General features: G+C 46.7%; 1 protein-coding gene across 1 annotated transcript; it reads left to right on the top strand.

Annotated features, from left to right (window-relative positions):
• Positions 1-1,680: 1,680 nt before the first annotated feature.
• Positions 1,681-13,417, top strand: taf1c (TATA-box binding protein associated factor, RNA polymerase I subunit C). Its single transcript, XM_042326433.1, has 15 exons — positions 1,681-2,303; positions 2,472-2,583; positions 2,701-2,753; positions 2,851-2,946; positions 3,027-3,094; positions 3,845-4,092; positions 4,276-4,404; positions 5,145-5,262; positions 6,970-7,041; positions 9,007-9,142; positions 9,381-9,509; positions 9,968-10,148; positions 10,904-11,041; positions 11,303-12,180; positions 12,467-13,417. Exons 1-15 carry the CDS (start codon positions 2,169-2,171, stop codon positions 13,211-13,213), a joined length of 3,240 nt encoding a protein of 1,079 aa, XP_042182367.1. The 5' UTR covers positions 1,681-2,168; the 3' UTR covers positions 13,214-13,417.
• Positions 13,418-13,570: the final 153 nt, after the last annotated feature.

Below are 13,570 nucleotides of genomic sequence, written 5' to 3' on the forward strand. Positions count from 1 at the left end.
TTACCTCTACTACTAAATTACTACTAGATTATAGTGATGAGGAAAACAACATACAGTTTTGGCCTGTGTATCCATTTGCCTATAACTAATCAGAAAACCATTATGTTTACATAAAAAAGAGAATACATCTAAATGAGAAGATCCTGCCATGGAAAAGATGACTGGGTGGACATAAAGTGGAAAGGAGGGGAAATAACTCCCACCATGCAGCAGGACACCTTCAGCTGAGGGGTCTTTGTAATGCAGGTTTGTTTGATAGTTATATTTTCAATAATGAATGGTTAGCTGTTATGTGACAATTAGGTCAAAAACTTTTTTTTGTATTTTTTTTGTAGATGGCCTGTAAACTTACAGATTTAAGTCTAATAGCATGAGATGAAAGTAGACAAACATCGGAGTGTGCGATATGAAGGCATAGTCCGTGGACATTCTGAACCCTGTTTGAGGTCACTAGGTCACATGACCAAGGAGCTATTGAAATTCGAATGTAAAAAAAAGTTTGTTTATGCTCCCTAACTAATTCAACTAGGAATACAAAATGCTGCTCACATTTCCACATTGTTTATTAGCTTTGGAAAGCAAATTCATGTCCAAATCGTGAAAATAAGACCTGTGCAATTTGCAACCTGTGCAAAGGAGCACCCTTTTCGATGGAACAATAATCTTCCCTGCAGTCATGTTGTCAACAAGGTAGCATGGGGGTTCGTTCAGAAACATGTATCATTTCTATTCCATAAAATATAGGTCTAATAGGTATATACGAATTTTGTTTCGAACTTGTTTTAATTTGTAGGCAGATAACACATTTTTATTAAAAGCAATCACCTTTGTGAAAACACAGAATCGTACTCATTACTCCACACGTGTTTACTCTAGTTTAGGCAACATCACTTTTGTTTTGAGCCGAATTCGCAGTGGGTTTTTAACTGGGCACCTGGCTCACGCCCGAGAGGCAGCCCGGTTCCCAATCGAATGCTATCACTTTTCACCCGGTGCAAACACCTTCTACCGGGTAACCCGGGCCAGATAATCGAATCCCCTCATTGTAAAATAGTTAATTGTGTCTAGGTCGGAAATGTACAGTCATCGACAGTACAGCATAAAGATAGGCTAAAACTGCTTATACAATAGATCCCCGATCGCACTTTTAAATTGGCTAGCTAAACTCATGACTTGCCTAGTTAAATAAAGGGTTAAATAAAAAAATAAAAAAAATCAGGTCTAACGGGCCTCTCGCGGCAAACTGCGCATGTGCAAGCCGTTAACTCAAAGGTCCTCCTTTCAATACAAAGTTGTTTTTTTACGAAAATAAAAACGTATCAGTTTGTCTATTCCAGGTTGGATTAATAACATTGGCTCAAATCTAGGTTGTGTCTTTAGATTTCGAGAAAATAAACAGCTAAGGAATAATATTTTACTTCTCTCATTGACTTCTCAAATCTCAAACCCTGGCCTCGTCTGTTGGAACAGTTTCTCAAGCGGTCCCAGAAGTCTTGCGATGTTGCGCCTCTGGGTTAAGAAACTCTGTGATACAGCTGTCATTTTCAACCTAGGCGTTCCAAAAAAGTATTCTGTAGGTACGCAGATCTGATTGGTCAAACTTCCTGTCACTCTTATGACTTCGGCTATTTTTGACCAATGGTGTGTTCGAGCACACGTCCCCTATTTTCCGGTCGTCACTAGTTACCACAGCCACAAAGTCATCACCCCGCTAATTTCTACAATTGATCTTCTTAAAATGTGATTTTAAACCTACCTTAACTGCACTGTTAACTTTATGCCTAATCCCAATATTAATTGAAGACAAATCAGTTAATTTTTGATTTCATAAATGTTTACGAAAAAGCCACATTGACTGTGTGACTGTTGTAACTAATGGAAAAGCTTATTTCCTACGTACGCCATTCGCCCTGCTGGAGTGGCGCCTATATTTTTTTGTGTTACACGTGTTCGGTCAATATCGCTGGATTTCTATAGTTGAATTAACTTGACTTGACAAATATCGTGTCGGAACGGAAATGTCACATTTTAAAGTGGGGGCAATGAGAGCGGAGACGTAGTTATCTATTTAGCGACTGCTAGCCTCACATTTACAGTGAACTATCTAACGTCAGTAGAACATGCCCAGACTGGACATACCAGGCCTATAGGTTGCGATTCTTTCAGACATGGATTACATTTTCCCACGGAAACTTTTCCCGGTTTATTTCAACTCTGGGCCCCCCAGTTCTACGTTTAGACATAACGTCGGAGGTTGGGGTTCCTATGGTCAAGTGTTGGACGTAAACGTCCCTCTACACGAGGTGAGTTGTGATTATGCAATCGATGCACTTTCTAGCTCACTATGTTTCTACTATTATGCTAAGGATAATCGTAGGCCAGAGTCCTGTTTAAAATCACTTTCACCCTGAAAATCCTTTGCTATTTTTACTGGAGTTTTTAAAATGTATTTATTTTTGAATAATTTTTAGAAAGACAGTCTACCAAAAGTAGATTGGAAGTTTGAATCTCAACACCAAGTGAAGGGAGAGCCTTGGGTGCCAGTGGAACCTATAGCAATACCACTTCTGCGACCAAAAAGAGGTAGTGGCCCGTCAGTGCATTTCCTATTGTTTGATAAGGATAAGATTCGTAGACAATTGTTACTTTTATGAATGTCACTCATCATTTGAACTGAAATATAATTATTTATTTTTTTAGGCCCCAAATGGTCATCAACAGCTCTGTCAGATCCTATGGACTTCTCAGAGCATGTAACAACCTTTTTTTACTTCCTGATTTTTCTTCTTTTTCCCCACTGAACACACTGATATAACGTGATTTATATTTGGATGATTTCTCCTTTTGTAGATGCAGAACTTCTACCAGTATAAGTACAAGGATGCTTTTTGCACAATGAGCCATATCCTGGGGGACAAATTCAACTTTGGACAGGGGAGGAGAAAGGTGACTGTACTGATGTCTATTCTCCCCCCTGTACTTTTTATATGGAATGAAGTTTAACCACCTGTTTTGTAATTTTCCAGGGAAGTGAAAGAAATGCTGTTCACATGTGGCAGATGGAGCACTTCATGCACGCAATTAAATACAAAAAGTAAGTACATAGTGAGGGACTCTAAGCCTTATGTCCTAGCCGAGACACTGCTCTACATCGAGGCATTCCACCAACGGGCACTGTATACTTTTATAGATGTAGGCTGTGCACATCACATTCACCCTGAGGTGATTTGAAAGTCCCTGCTATGCCATATCCTGATCCTACCATGGCATTTCATGATGTGACGGTCCCATGTTAGTGGCCAGTGCTCTGGTGTCGGCTTCTGATTCAGTGGTCATCAAGCGCACACAATCCCCTTTTCATCCACTCTACCTAGAAGGGTTATTGCTCAGGAAGAAGCTGTTGAGTCTAGAAAACAGTGTGAAATTCTTTCTCTGCTACTTATTTTCCTTGGTGGTGCCCTCTGACTACCAGCTCCCCTGGTTGTCCATCCATCATTGCATTCAAGTTTATAGAAAAGGTTCTCTGTCCTCTACCTGGGGTTTATTTAAAAGGTTCTCTGTCCTCTACCTGGGGTTTATTTAAAAGGTTCTCTGTCCTCTACCTGGGGTTTATTTAAAAGGTTCTCTGTCCTCTACCTGGGGTTTATTTAAAAGGTTCTCTGTCCTCTACCTGGGGTTTATTTAAAAGGTTCTCTGTCCTCTACCTGGGGTTTATTTAAAAGGTTATCTGGCCTCTACCTGGGGTTTATTTAAAAGGTTATCTGGCCTCTACCTGGGGTTTATTTAAAAGGTTCTCTGTCCTCTACCTGGGGTTTATTTAAAAGGTTCTCTGTCCTCTACCTAGGTGCGAGTTAACTCATTTTGGGCGGCAGGCCAAAAGGTACCACAACCTGTTATCAGATGTGATCCATGACATCCCTCCAGCCCTGCTAGCTGATCATCTCCATGAGGAGCTGACCTATCAGAGAGAGCAGGAGCAGTTCTCTGACCACGCCACAGGGGGTGCCATGGGGTACATTTCCTTTAACAACACCAGTATCTCTCAGCAAGGCTGTCTGGTGTACCCTGGGAAAGCTGGCCTAAACAAGCTTAGTATCCTTCAATGTAATCTTATCAGGAATATCTGTCTTGAAATATATTTACTGGTGGCCTTCACAACCTGGATAACAGTCGTAGGGATATTTTTGACGATTTATATATTTGCAGTTGTTCATTCACTTTAATTCAACCCATTTCAAGAACCACATAAAAAAAATCCTTAGTGCAGTACCACAGACTTCCACAGGGTGGTGCTAGAGTTCCAAGAAGGGACGCCTCCATGTTTTGATGTGAGCCACAAGCCTCTCTCATTCCAGCTCAATGGTACAATCAGACAGATCACCATCGGCCTTCAGCAGGATGAATGTAAGCACAGTAACATCATTATCACCCATAAATGCATGTGCAATATTGTATCCTGTTCTTTGATGTTCAACTCAGGAAGTAGGTTTAACTGAAATTCTTTCCTCATTGCCAAGGGAAAATTAGGAATTTCAGGTTACTTCCCGAATTGAATGAATGAAGTCGAGTTGACCCTAGTTCAGGTCATGTTTTCTTCGTCTATTTCCTTTGTCTAGTTTTGAGTTAACTTTTTTTTCGGGGGGTCGCCCCTTTTCTCCCCGATCTTGTCTCATCGCTGTAGCTCCCCAACAGGCTCGGGAGTCGAAGGTCGAGTCATGCGTCCTCTGAAACATGACCTGCCGAACCGCGCTACTTAACACCCGCCAGCATAACCTGGAAGCCAGCCACACCAATGTGTCGGAGGAAACACAGTTCAACTGGCACCCGGGTCAGCCCGCAGGCACCCGACCTGCCACAAGGAGTCGCTAGAGTGCGATGAGCCAATTAAGCCCCCCCCCTAACCTGGATGACGCTAGGCCAATTGTGAGTCGTCCTATGGGACTCCCGAACATGGCCGGTTGTGGCACAGTCTGGGACCGTAGTAATGCCTTAGACCGCTGTGCCACTTGGAAGGCCTGTAGTTTGAGTTTTAACCATTTATCTTGCTGTTGTATGGACATGCAGCCCAAACTCTTTACATGAGTTTGCAGTGTTAAACTGACTCTGTCTGGTGAACTGACTCTGTCGTTGTGTTCCTACCGTAGGTCACGTGGGGGTGCGCTGTGACCACCTGTGTGGTGTCTGGATGGTCAGTGAGAAGAACATCCCTAAGTCTCTGGAGGTCATTCAGACCAAGCAGCCTGCTACATGTCTCAGTGCCAGGTAGGTTGGAGCGGTGTGACTGAGTGAGTCTCTCCTTCTGTAAGAAAGGTAGCCCTCGGCCAGCCGGCCATAGTCATTGCATGTCTTGCGAGACACATGCATATATATGTGTGTATATATATATGTATGTGTGTATATATGTATGTATATATGTGTGTGTGTATGTATATGTGTGTGTATGTATGTGTATATGTATATATATTTATATGTATGTATGTATGTATATATCTGCACGATGTGGGCAAATAATCGAATAGCGATTGATTAAACATTGACCCACTTGGGTGAACTGTTGGAGTCATAGAAATAAAATCATTGATTCATTGTGCACCCCTAGTATATCCTAACACAATATTTGTTAGCATTTTTGACGTTATAACAGTATTTTGCTATAGGCCTTTAGGTTGTTGTGTGTTCTGCTACAGGTCCTTCTGCTACAGGTCCTTCTGCTACAGGTCCTTCTGCTACAGGCCCTTCTGCTACAGGCCCTTCTGCTACAGGTCCTTCTGCTACAGGCCCTTCTGCTACAGGCCCTTCTGCTATAGGCCCTTCTGCTATAGGCCCTTCTGCTATAGGCCCTTCTGCTATAGGTCGTTCTGCTATAGGCCCTTCTGCTATAGGCCCTTCTGCTATAGGCCCTTCTGCTATAGGCCCTTCTGCTATAGGCCCTTCTGCTATAGGCCGTTCTGTCTTCTGCTATAGGTCGTTCCCTTCTGCTATAGGCCCTTCTGCTATAGGTCGTTCTGCTATAGGTCGTTTAGGTCGTTCTGCTATAGGCCGTTCTGCTGCCGTTCTGCTATAGGTCGTTCTGCCTTCTGCTATAGGTCGTTCTGCTATAGGTCGTTCTGCTATAGGTCGTTCTGCTATAGGTCGTTCTGCTATAGGTCGTTCTGCTATAGGTCGTTCTGCTATAGGTCGTTCTGCTATAGGTCGTTCTGCTATAGGTCGTTCTGCTGTAGGTCGTTCTGCTCTTCGTTCTGCTATAGGTTCTGCCTTCTGCTATAGGTCGTTCTGCTATAGGTCGTTCTGCTATAGGTCGTTCTGCTGTAGGTCGTTCTGCTATAGGTCGTTCTGCTATAGGTCGTTCTGCTATAGGTCGTTCTGCTATAGGTCGTTCTGCTATAGGTCGTTCTGCTATAGGTCGTTCTGCTATAGGTCGTTCTGCTGTAGGTCGTTCTGCCTTCTGCTATAGGCCTTTTAGGTCGTTCTGTTTGCTGTCATAGTGAAAAGCTTTGTGTTCTCTCTCCTATACTGTTTAGCACTGGTTCTGAATGTGTGTGATGGTTAAAGTGCTGTCTGGCCCTGACAAGCCGGCGTCTGAGGAGATGGACGCTCTAGCAAGCTAGTCTCTGGTGACTGTAGCTATGATTGTTCATCACATATATTGTTCACCTTTATGACAGGTTTTCTCTGCGTATGTCACTCTGATTTTAGGAATAGTTTTTGCAGTCAAGTTAGTATTCATGATTATGTACGGTTTCTACTACAGACCCGGATTGGGGTCAATTCCACCCGTTTCAGGAAGTATACTGAAATTCAAATTCTTTTCAATGCTTTTTGAATTTTAAGAAATGGAATTGAAATGTGAGTGTACTTCCTGAAATGACTGTTATTTTAAATGGAATTGACCCCAACCAACCTTGCTTCAGACTCTTTAAAAAAAAAATGTAAACCTTGTTATAAACAGGGGATATTGTTGTCTGTTAGTCCCCATGTCCAGGGAGAGCTCCTGGTGGCCAGTGAGAGTGGAGCTGCCTATCTATGGACAGTGGGCAAAGGGTAAGAGGCTTAGATACCACTGTCACTGAACTCATGGCCCTGCCCCAACTATCTACCCTTCTCCTGTTCTCCATGACCCCTCTCTCTAAGAAAAGTGTACACTTTTTCCACCATTGTTAAATCAACGAATGGGACTGTTGCCGGTAATAGGCTACACCAGCGGGCGGCAACCTTTTTCCATGTGGAGTGCCAAGTTGTCGTACAATTTCTACTGATCTGCCCGATATGAGTTTAATGCACACATTTTCCTGGGACAGTTTCATTTATAATCGTCTTCATATCTAAAATAAATCGCTGTCATGTAGTTAGTCATAATTCTATCTAAATGATACAAATCCAAAAATAAACTTATATTGACATTTTCTATTATGTAAAAAAATAGCCTACATTAAGCATCAAAAACATATCTATCTATCCTGGTGGATAAAAATAAATATCCTGTAATTGACATTGGCTATGCATGGCCTGTCTGCAAGCAACTATTAACTTGGTCTGGCCCGCTGCTTTGGGCCAGACCAAATTAATAGTTGATACAATGTTGCAAGTTTGCTAGCACAAGCTGCTTTGGGCCAGACCAAGTTAATAGATGATGGCCCAAAGCCGCTTGTGCTAGCAAACTTGCAACATCCTTACTGAAGATTGACAGGAGCATTACAAACAAAAGACAATGATTTAAGTTGATAATTCATAAATGGAATGAAATAAACCCAAATATTTTTTTGTAAGTGTAGCCAAGGTTGTGTGCGTGCTCTCCGTATCGTCTCCCGGCGTGTAGGGCGTGCTGCCCGTCTCGGGGCGTGCTGCCCTCGTCTCGGGGCGTGCTGCCCTCGTCTCGGGGAGTGCTGCCCTCGTCTCGTCTCGGGGCGTGCTGCCCTCGTCTCGGGGCGTGCTGCCCCCGTCTCGTCTCGGGGCGTGCTGCCCGTCTCGTGCTGCCCCCGTCTCGTCTCGGGGCGTGCTGCCCGTCTCGTGCTGCCCCCGTCTCGTCTCGGGGCGTGCTGCCCTTGTCTCGTCTCGTGCTGCCCTTGTCTCGGGCGTGCTGCCCCCGTCTCGTCTCGGGCGTGCTGCCCTCGTCTTGGGGCGTGCTACCCCCGTCTCGTCTCGTGCTGCCCCCGTCTCGTCTCGGGCGTGCTGCCCGTCTCGTCTCGTGCTGCCCCCGTCTCGTCTCGGGGCGTGCTGCCCGTCTCGTCTCGTGCTGCCCCCGTTTCGGGCGTGCTGCCCGTCTCGTCTCGTGCTGCCCCGTCTCGTCTCGGGCGTGCTGCCCTCGTCTCGGGCGTGCTGCCCTCGTCTCGGGCGTGCTGCCCCCGTCTCGTCTCGTGCTGCCCTCGTCTCGGGCGTGCTGCCCGTCTCGTCTCGTGCTGCCCCCGTCTCGTCTCGGGCGTGCTGCCCGTCTCGTCTCGTGCTGCCCCCGTTTCGGGGCGTGCTGCCCGTCTCGTCTCGTGCTGCCCCCGTCTCGTCTCGGGCGTGCTGCCCTTGTCTCGGGCGTGCTGCCCCCGTCTCGTCTCGGGCGTGCTGCCCCCCGTCTCGGGCGTGCTGCCCCGTCTCGGGCGTGCTGCCCCCGTCTCGTCTCGGGCGTGCTGCCCCCCTCGTCTCGGGCGTGCTGCCCCCGTCTCGGGGCGTGCTGCCCCCGTCTCGGGCGTGCTGCCCCGTCTCGTCTCGGGCGTGCTGCCCCCGTCTCGTCTCGGGCGTGCTGCCCCGTCTCGTCTCGGGCGTGCTGCCCCCGTCTCGTCTCGGGCGTGCTGCCCTCGTCTCGGGCGTGCTGCCCCCGTCTCGTCTCGGGCGTGCTGCCCCCGTCTCGGGCGTGCTGCCCCCGTCTCGTCTCGGGGCGTGCTGCCCTTGTCTCGGGGCGTGCTGCCCCCGTCTCGTCTCGGGGCGTGCTGCCCCCGTCTCGTCTCGGGGCGTGCTGCCCTCGTCTCGGGGCGTGCTGCCCCCGTCTCGCTAACAGTGTTTCCTCTTGTCATATTTTAGCTTGCAGAAGTTCCGTCAGGAGTACAGTAACCTGTACTTCAATTCTAAGTCGTCATGGAGATGGTGTGACTTCTCTGGCCACCCCAGGGTGATGGTGTATGCTGACCGGACAGGTGTGGAGCTCACTGATATCAGGGTAATATAACACAGTGTTGCTGTGATGATTTGACAAACCCGTTTCCTAACATTTCTATTCTGAAGGTTTAACCTAGCCATATCAGATCATCTCTTACGTGTTTACAATTGGAAATGGAACAATATGACTGCTATTTAAAAAATTAAATGGTTGAGAAATATGAAGTGACCCGAAGTTTGGTAGATGTTAACGTTGTGTGTGTGTGTGTGTGTGTGTGTCTGTCTGTCTGTCTTTACAGACCAAAGATAGTTATAGCCACACGCTGTTTCGTATCGGCCAAACTCCTGACTGTAAGAGTGGAGAGAGAGTCATCCTCTCCAATTACCTGAGAGATGTCCACACCTTCCACCACCTCGTCACCACACAGGTGCAGTACCTTTTTAATTACATTCTAATTGACCTATCACATCAGGGCTCTACAGTGCCATTCATTTTTATTTGCATATGCGCCTAAATGTTTTGGGTGCGCCAGTTCCTTCTTCACTTCACAGTTCTGGAATGTATTCGGCTGTATTCCAGCTCTAAGGAACAACTCTGTGTCACAAGCCTCACAATGGGCCACATTGACAACAAACGACTCCTGCTTTTGACCTAAAGAATAACAAAACGACTCCTGCTTTTGACCTAAAGAATAACAAAACGACTCCTGCTTTTGACCTAAAGAAAAACGAAATGACTCCTGTTTTTGACCTGTTGAAAAAAACAGAACGACTCCTGCTTTTGACCTACCAAACGGCTCCTGCTTTTGACCTAAAGAAAAACCAAACCATTAACTTGTTGTGAGTCTGTTTCTTCAGATGTTCTTGTGATCTTTGTCATTCACAGCACTCTGCTTACGTCATGGATGAGCGTTTCCCCTGCCTCCCCATGATCCAGTGGGATCACATGATGGAGCATCCTCCCATGTTTTCCCAGGTCGTGGCCGGGTTGCCGTCGGGGGGCGGGACTACTAAGGTGCTGCTGGGCTCTCAGAGATCACAGGAAGTGATCCTGCTACAGTACTCGGGTGTGTACAGTCGTTCTAGAGTATGCGTGCCAGGTTGGGGTTTTTGTTTGAGTTAATCCTGTGCATCAGGCTACTGCTGACCAACCAGTCTTACTGTGCACCTGGAAAGAAAATAAAAAACTCATTGAGCCTGGAGTTCCTGGAGCACTTTCAAATAAAACAAATACTATATTAACCCAGGTCTGTCTCACTGAACAGAGATGCATAACATAATGACTATTTGATCAATGTTATTTTCTATTATTTAACGTTGGGAGCAAGTCGGTTAAGAACAAATTTTTATTTTACAATGACGGCCTACCCCGGGCCAAACGCTCCTCTAACCCGGACGATGCTGGGCCAATTGTGCGCTGCCCTATGGGACTCCCGATCACGGCCGGTTGTGATTCAGTACCGGAATCGAACCAGGGTGTCTGTAGTGACGCCTTTAGCACTGAGATGCAGTTCCTCAGACCGCTGTTGCGCCACTCTGGAGGCACACATGGCTATTGACTTTCTATGATGTCTACTGTTGGGGTGGCAGGGTAGCCTAGTGGTTAGAGCGTTGGACTAGCCGAAAGGTTGCAAGTTCAAACCCCCGAGCTGACAAGGTACAAATCTGTCGTTCTGCCCCTGAACAGGCAGTTAACCCACTGTTCCCAGGCCGTCATTGAAAATAAGAATTTGTTCTTAACTGACTTGACTAGTTAAATAAAGGTAAAATAAATATAAAAAAGGTAAAATAAAAAAATTAACTGTTCCGTCTGGTTTTCCAGGTGGTAGGGAGGAGGCCTGCGTCACCAGAGGCCCACCTCGGGCCTTGCTCAGCCCCAGAGACAGCCTTGGACACCTGCCTGTCCAACTCCCCCACAGACAGCACCATGCCCAGGACAGACTAGCCAATCCTGCTGCTGGTAAGCACTGTGTAAATAAAGACCTGTGTAAATAAAGTTGTATTGAAAATATGTCCCTAAGCATGTTATGTTTGTTCATGGGATGTTATTGTAGATGCGTTTGGTGAGATGTCACTGATGTAATGCCAAATCCGTCATCACTTAAATGTTAACATATCTGGTGAAATTACTTTCAGTTGAGTTTTCTCATTGAGCTTAATTAGTGAAGTTGGTGCTTTTATGTTGAATAGGCTCATAAAGTCACGTTTTCTGTCCTTTCAGGTCTTACTGTCATCCATCAGAGCCGAGCCAAGGAGGACTGTATCTGTGTGCTGCAACTCACTGAGGCCGGAGACATCTTTTACCACACGCTAAAGTCCCAGACTGAGTCCTTCAGTAAAGACGACCCACCGACACCAACCCAGAACTCCGTGGGACCCGAGGGACGTAGCGGAGATATACAGAGACTAAAACAACCAGTTGAAACATTAATAAAAGGGCTGCATCAAACGTTAGGAACCCCAAGAAGCAGTACCCTAGATGAGACATGGTATTCCTCTGGACCTCCGTCTCCTGAGGGTGACTCTGGGTTCGAGGGAAGGGGGCAGCCGTGGGACACACTTAGGGCTGGACTGGAGATGGTTATCAACGACGACCCGTACCCGACGCTAGCAACAAACACAGGATTAACTGATACTCAGGAAACCACTGCTATAGTTCCTCTACCTACAGCCCAGTCTTTGGACACTAACATTAACCCCGTCAGGCCAAAGGCTAAAGTTAGTGATGAGGCTCTGTTGATTTGGAGGAAGTGGTTCCTTAAACTGTTCAAGTGCCCCTGGGAGCGCCGCAATCTCCCGCACAAGACCACAAAAACCAAGGATCTTCTACCCGACGACAGCCTTCAGAGAGACCCGTTGGAAGATCACTGTCGTCGGACCCTGAGGGAGGACCTGAGGGAGACCATGAGGAATGGAAATGTTCTTGTCCACAGGAACACCTGTCTCAAACCCCTGGCTCTGGTCCCTGTCCCGGCACCCGTGGAGCCCTCTGAGTGGGCTGATGTGCTGAGCGAGAGGATGAGTGCATCGTGGGAGCCTGGGCTGGGGGGATGGAGGAGCTGGTGGGAGGAGAGGCTGGGGCTGAACCGAGAGGAGAAGGTAACCCATCTCTATTCTTATTTTATCATGTGTGTATCTGGACCACGTTGTCCTACGCTGCAGATATGACATCAATAGAGCTGACCATGATTCCTTGTTCAACATGTCGGAAAGGCGTGTTTTGTTCTAGTCATTATCTATCTGAATGTTCCAAAACATTGTTTCCTTCTGAATGCTCCCACTGAGGTGGTGGTTATTGTGAATGTTGGTTTTTCACCCTGACTATACATTTCCCAAGTAGGACAATGGAGATATTGATTGACATATTCATTGGTTGATTTTGAAGGTGGAGGCTCTGCGGAGGAAGAGGAGGAGACAGAAACGGGCAAAGGCTCACAGTCGTATCGACCTATCGGGCAGCTTCACCTCGTCCGTCAGCTACCAATCAGACCTGGACAGCGCTTCTCTCTCCGGTTGGTCGTCGGCAGCCAGTCAGCACGCCAGCTCCGATGTAGACAGTGTACCAACAAGCTGCGACAACACCAAGTGGGTCACCCTGTCTGAGCCGGGTACACTGAGGGCTACCACACCAACACCACAGACCAGTAGCTCACAGCCCACAACACCTCGTAGGGAGTTTGGTTCAAAACCAACTACACCACTGGAGCAGCTTAGTAGTTTCCTCTCCCAGCCCACTATCCCCTATTCACAGAGCAGTAGTAGTTCACTGCCAACTGTCCCCCATACACAGTTCACTAGTTCCGAGCCACTGTTTACACCCAAAAAACAGCCCACCATTGGTAAGTCGTCTCCCTGGACAACAGCAGGTTCTGACTCCAGCGCGGCGGACATTTTGAGAACGGTGGTGGCAACCCAGAAGCCCAAGCCACAGAATCAGGATTATTTAAATTCTCTCTTTGGATCCCAGGAGCCTATGGATGCCTCACAGGGAGTAGGATTTAACGAGAGCAGACATAATACTCCTTTGGCCACCTCTTCTCAGCTGTCCTCCATCTCTACTTCACAGAGGAACCTGAAAGTGGGACTAACCTCCTCACAACCCAAAAGGAAGAAGTCTCGTATGGGTTTCTGATCTGAGTATTGATGGACGTAGCCTCACATCCAACAGTTATTTTTCAAATGAGATGATTATGATGGATGGAACTATGACGAGGGATCTTTTTCAACCTTTGGTTGTTGGTTGATTTCACGTGTTACGCGACAGGACTGTGAAGTGTGAATCGGCTATTGAGAGATTTCTGGAATATTCTAGAAACCAAAAGCATTGAAGTCAGATTTTTTTGGGGGGGGGGGTTAAAATAAAATCTATATGCAATAATATTGTTCTAGACCAGCATCTTATCTGACTGAAGCAGGTTTGGTTGAACGACTGACTTTGGTTATGTGACAGTACAGGAAGTGTGAATTGGCTACCGACTTTGATTATAAG

This window comes from Oncorhynchus tshawytscha, linkage group LG09 (genome assembly GCF_018296145.1).
Source record: "Oncorhynchus tshawytscha isolate Ot180627B linkage group LG09, Otsh_v2.0, whole genome shotgun sequence".
Classification (NCBI taxonomy): domain Eukaryota; kingdom Metazoa; phylum Chordata; class Actinopteri; order Salmoniformes; family Salmonidae; genus Oncorhynchus; species Oncorhynchus tshawytscha.

Bases quoted from the DNA above. Each gene is read 5' to 3' on its own strand.
- taf1c (XM_042326433.1), top strand. From the start codon at position 2,169: ATGGATTACATTTTCCCACGGAAACTTTTCCCGGTTTATTTCAACTCT. The intron at 4,093-4,275 runs GTATCCTTCAAT...GCAGTACCACAG, and splicing joins AGCTGGCCTAAACAAGCTTA to ACTTCCACAGGGTGGTGCTA. The intron at 4,405-5,144 runs GTAAGCACAGTA...TTCCTACCGTAG, and splicing joins CGGCCTTCAGCAGGATGAAT to GTCACGTGGGGGTGCGCTGT.